The sequence below is a fragment of the Helicoverpa zea genome, chromosome 16 (genome assembly GCF_022581195.2).
Source record: "Helicoverpa zea isolate HzStark_Cry1AcR chromosome 16, ilHelZeax1.1, whole genome shotgun sequence".
NCBI lineage: Eukaryota > Metazoa > Arthropoda > Insecta > Lepidoptera > Noctuidae > Helicoverpa > Helicoverpa zea.
This window is the reverse complement of record NC_061467.1, coordinates 7,140,068-7,145,034: the sequence shown is the minus strand read 5'-3', so window position 1 is coordinate 7,145,034 and position 4,967 is coordinate 7,140,068. Positions and strand designations below refer to the sequence as shown.

Genomic DNA, 4,967 nt, shown 5'->3' with positions numbered 1-4,967 from the left:
CGATTATTTTCTTATTCATTATTCAAATAATTTATAAGTAAATAATTTTCCCTTAGAGAACTCCCTATCCATTTCCTTTCTTGCCGAAAGTTAGGAGCCTACGTGGCAATGTAATTGCTCTGAAGGTGCTCACCGGTAGCATTCGTCTGTAATTTAGCGTGACAGAATCCATGAGCGACTGAGGAGAACCGAGCATTACGTTGCTGAAACTGTAATGTTACAGACATTACGTTACTGAGGGAAGATCACTGAGCATTGTATCATTACGTACCTTCAATCTATAACTATGGTTCTATTCTAATACCTATTATAAAATGCTCAAAATGGTCCCTGTGATACCTAAGTTTACCAGTGAAGCTATTGATCTATATTTTGAATTTCAATTTATTTAGTAAGTATCCTAGTATTTGTATAGATACGAGAGGAAGTATTGAAGTAAGAACGAAAGGTGTGCAGTATGCTATATTGCTGAATAAAGTTCCGACGGCATAGGCATACTGACTTTTTGAATCACCATAATATTTGATATTTTCTAACCTGTGGTAAATAAATTGTCAGTTGATTGTGAAATATAATAGCAAATTCTGAGAGTAAATTACAATTTCGCAATGTAGGTATTCTAAAATACCATGAAAATACGTGAAGGAAAAAACTTGCCTCGTGACTTTGCTTCGCAACATTAACAATGATGAACGACAGAGGTAAAGCTTTTGATTATTATATTAAAATGCATTATTGATCCAAAACCCTTTGAAAATCTTGAAGCCTACAAAAAATTTAAACAGTATATGTGATAGTTTGAGTCAGTGGGTCATCTTAGGGGCTCCTATTCATCGTAGATAGTGTGTCGGCAATATATATTTTATATTTGAAAAAATCCCACGTTCGAGTTTATTTTTTATATAGGTTAGTTAGTTTTTAGGTGAAGTAACATTAAGTAGCTACTGTCAGCCGTCAACAAAATGTCATTGAGTATGAGTCATCTGATTGTCAAAGTATTTGTCATCAGTTTGTTTTGGTAATCTTAATTTCACAATCTTAAGTTTTATTAAAAGGGTGGCTGCTATATTTAATCGAACATAAGTTTTAATATTCACCATGATGGACTTTTTCTTTGGTAAACAACCAACAGTTAAAGGTAAGGCTTAGAAATAGAAAAATCAGCTTAAAAATTTCTAATATTCCTTGAAAAAGTGTTAATTGTCTAATCTAATAGCCATAGGTAACTCAAAGAACAAAGTAATTTGTTATTCAAATACCCAGAAAACCTATTAACCTTGTAATAAAATAATATATTAAGTTATTAAGAAGGTTCTTGTGTGGTATGATGATTGCTAACCACATTTCATTAAAATATTAATAAAAGTTAGTGATGTCATGTTAGAACTGTTATAAAGGCCTCCATTAGGGTCAATTGTTCAATAATCTTGTAGGTAGACAATCAACAAGCCAGTGTTATAAATTCATTAGGCATTTGCCACTTAGTTACATATACAAAGAAGATTACAGTGTTTCTGGTTTAGAGTTCCATACTTTAAAAGAAAAAACAAAACCTGTGTAAGGTTGCTTTGTTTTCTGTCTGTTACAACTCATTTATTACAATTATCACATTGGGTTAATCTGTAATGTTCATTTACCATTGTTTTGATAAATAAATAAACTTTTTATGAAGAGATTTCATAAATACTTAGGTTTATTGTTCCATTAAGTTGTGAAAAAATCTAACTTACAATCTTCATACATAAGTACTCATGCTAATCGTTCATGGTGATTTAAACATATTTTTTTTATTATTCAGAACAACAAAGGCAAAATGATCGGGAACTGCGTAAAGCCACTCGAGATCTGGAAAGAGACAAGGCAAATTTGGAAAGAGAAGAAAAGAAACTTGTAAGTTCTTGTTTTAAAATATACCTAATTTGAAATAACCAATAATGATGCTATCAGAGAAAACCTTCAGAGGAATTAAGTTTGTAACTCATAATAAGAAAGAGAGCATAATAAGACTTGAATTGTTTGACTTTTGGGAGATAACCTTTGTCCTAGCATTACAGTAAATTTATAACATAACTGTTCCCTAAAATTTCTTTGCTATTTACAAATTTATGTTTTGTGCACATTTCCAGGAAAATGAAATAAAAAAGCTAGCAAAAGAAGGAAACAATGAAGGTTGTAAAATATTGGCAAAACAACTGGTGCAGATGAGAAAACAGAAAGCTAGGATTTATAATGCTAATAGTAAGGTAATGTCACACTTATAATAATATCTTTTACCAATTATATCCATAGAAAATGCTAGGGATATTTTAGTATATCCCACAGTATTGAGTGAAGTTTAATTCTCTTCAGCGACTGTATCTGACTTTTTATTAGAACTAGTAAAAGCTCATGTTATAAAACCATCGAGCTTGAACATATTTCATATTATTCTACCTTATTTCAGATTTCCAGTGTTCAAATACAAAACAAGACAATGGGTGCGAACATAGCTATTGCCGGGGCGATGGGTACCACAGCTAAAACTATGGACAGCATGAATAAGGTCATGAACCCACAACAAATTGCCAAGGATATGGAGGCATTTAGACATGCCAATGCCAAGATGGATATGACCGATGAAATGAGTAAGTATAAGCTAGGCAGTGGTTCCATTTTTAAAACTTACACTTATCTGTGACTGGCTACAATTAAAACCAAACAAAGCCTTAAAAAAAATTAAAGTGGCTTTTGTCTATCCGAACTAATATAATGAAGAGAAAGATTTTGTTTTGTTAAAGTCTCCGAAACCACAGACCGATTTGAAAATTCTTTCACTGTTAGTAGAATCTGCACTATTCCAGAATAACATAAACTATATTTTTATGAAAAAGTTTGCTTGGGATGCGGGTGAAACCGCGGGAAAGCAGCTAGGCCCGGATATACTATTGTAAAATATTTTTGTACATGCTTTAATTAAACAAAATGTTTATTACAGTTTCAGAAACTCTCGACGACATTATGGACGAGTCTGGCGACGAAGAGGAAACTGAAGGAATTGTCAACAAGGTTCTCGATGAAATTGGCATTGAAATCAGTGGAAAGGTCAGTTTTTACCATGGAGTACAAAATTACGAGCGGAGATTTCATAACGGGACATCTAAGAAAGTACTTGTTTGTTTGTTACGATGTTTGGGGGACGAGGAATGTTACTGTCTACGCCTTCGTATACCTTCTTTGTAACCCAAAATAAAATATGTACGACAGATGTGTCAGGGAACCCGAAGGCCCCGTTACTTTACTCTTAACTGATTGTTTTGGGCCCGCCTACCGTACCTACGTTTTTGACCTAGAAGGTGGCGCCCGACCTACCTGTCTTATGACATCTCCGCTCATTTTCATTCTTCCGGAGTTTTAACACTACACAAGTAATTGATTGGCTTTGCCTACATGTGGTTTTGCGAACATATCGTAAAACCCTCGTTGTTGGATCAACAAAGTGAATAAATAGGTTCAGTTCGTCCACTCTGCGCACTTTCATTTGCAAACACTCAAATATTTGTTACGCTCCGGTATGAACTCCAATTAATTCGATCCAATATATCTGAAAGCTACACTGTGATTTAATTTTATTAATATAGGTACATGATTATTTAAAAAAATAGCAAAGTGCAATGCGTATCTTTTATTTAATTGGATAATCCTTTTGCTATAAATAGTAACAAACACGTGTTTAATTTTGAAACAAAAAAATAGTCAATTGGCTTAAAAATAAGTTTAAGTAAAATAAGTTAATTGTGTTTTTTCAGTTGTCAAAATGTACAAACTTGCTTAAAAGCGTTTCTATCTCTAATTAATTTATTATTCGGTGGTTTATCTACGCATTTTTTCTTAACAGTAATTAGCGTTTTGCTCTGGTAATTAAGGCTGATAAGCACTTTCTAGAAACATGAGTCATTAATCTATGCGTCACCTTTCACGGCTTGTATATTTTCAGATGGCCGGCGCTCCTTCCGTGGCTCGAAACAAACTCGGAGAGTCTTCAAAGGACGCAGACAAAGAACTTATGGATCAGCTAGCGAAACTAAAGTCCTAGTTTTTATATTTAATAAATATGAATATTGTTAAATAATGTTAAAAATATTGAATGTAAAGCACTTGAAATATAATCTCTTTTTATGAATTTATTTTTCTTGTTTTGTATTATTAATCATGTCGTTTAATTTATCACAAATATTGTATTGAAAGATCAACAGTACTTACAAAAATGATTTAGTGTGTTTAAGATAAATGAAACATTTTACTGGTCTAAATTAGGTTAACAATGTAAAGTTATGGTATTTTGATAAACAACAGAGTATTAAAGATGTAAGATAAAGCAACATTTTAATGAATAGTCCTATTATTTCTTGGTTTAAATGTATTGCGCACAACACACCTAGATTAAAATGTTAATTTTGCACGAAGCTGTAGCTATGTAGACTTATGTAGATTATATTATTTGCCCTATATTTGTAACTCCGTCTTCCTCTTTATATCTTGATGAACAATTATAAACACATTATCTATTTTCATCCAAACTACCGATAAATATGTAGGTAATGCAAGTTATGAGGTACATAATTGAAATAAAAAACACTTAAATACATACAAATACGTCCAATTGCATATAACACGGCTGTTGATATTGAATTATTTGTTAAACTAACGTAAGTATAATGTGAAAATATATGTCTGTGATATTTTTATATTATACGGTACGACAGAACTTGGGGTTTCATTAAAAATTGTTATTTGTCCACTTCTAGCAAAATAAATGGGACTTACTTTTTTCGAAGCGGTCACGTATCATATAGCCACCATGACGTCAGAAACAATTAAAAAGTATTTACTGAATCTTTTATAAAGACCTTGAAGGGTGCTGGTTAAGTGGTAACCATGAAGTATTTGCCTAGCCTGGAGGTCTACCTCACCATTGGTATGCAAAGAGC

The 4,967-nt window shown here is 32.4% G+C and overlaps 1 protein-coding gene across 1 annotated transcript; it reads left to right on the top strand.

The window, feature by feature from the left end:
- The first annotated feature begins 977 nt into the window (after window positions 1-977).
- Window positions 978-4,744, top strand: LOC124637681 (charged multivesicular body protein 2b). Its single transcript, XM_047174301.1, has 6 exons — window positions 978-1,138; window positions 1,799-1,890; window positions 2,127-2,243; window positions 2,444-2,624; window positions 2,975-3,081; window positions 3,974-4,744. Exons 1-6 carry the CDS (start codon window positions 1,099-1,101, stop codon window positions 4,070-4,072), a joined length of 636 nt encoding a protein of 211 aa, XP_047030257.1. The 5' UTR covers window positions 978-1,098; the 3' UTR covers window positions 4,073-4,744.
- Window positions 4,745-4,967: the final 223 nt, after the last annotated feature.

What these genes read in the sequence shown, in the direction of transcription:
- LOC124637681 (XM_047174301.1), top strand. Translation starts at nt 1,099, where the DNA reads ATGATGGACTTTTTCTTTGGTAAACAACCAACAGTTAAAG. An exon ending in TTTATAATGCTAATAGTAAG is followed by an intron (nt 2,244 to 2,443) that starts GTAATGTCACAC and finishes ACCTTATTTCAG; the next exon opens with ATTTCCAGTGTTCAAATACA. An exon ending in GCATTGAAATCAGTGGAAAG is followed by an intron (nt 3,082 to 3,973) that starts GTCAGTTTTTAC and finishes GTATATTTTCAG; the next exon opens with ATGGCCGGCGCTCCTTCCGT.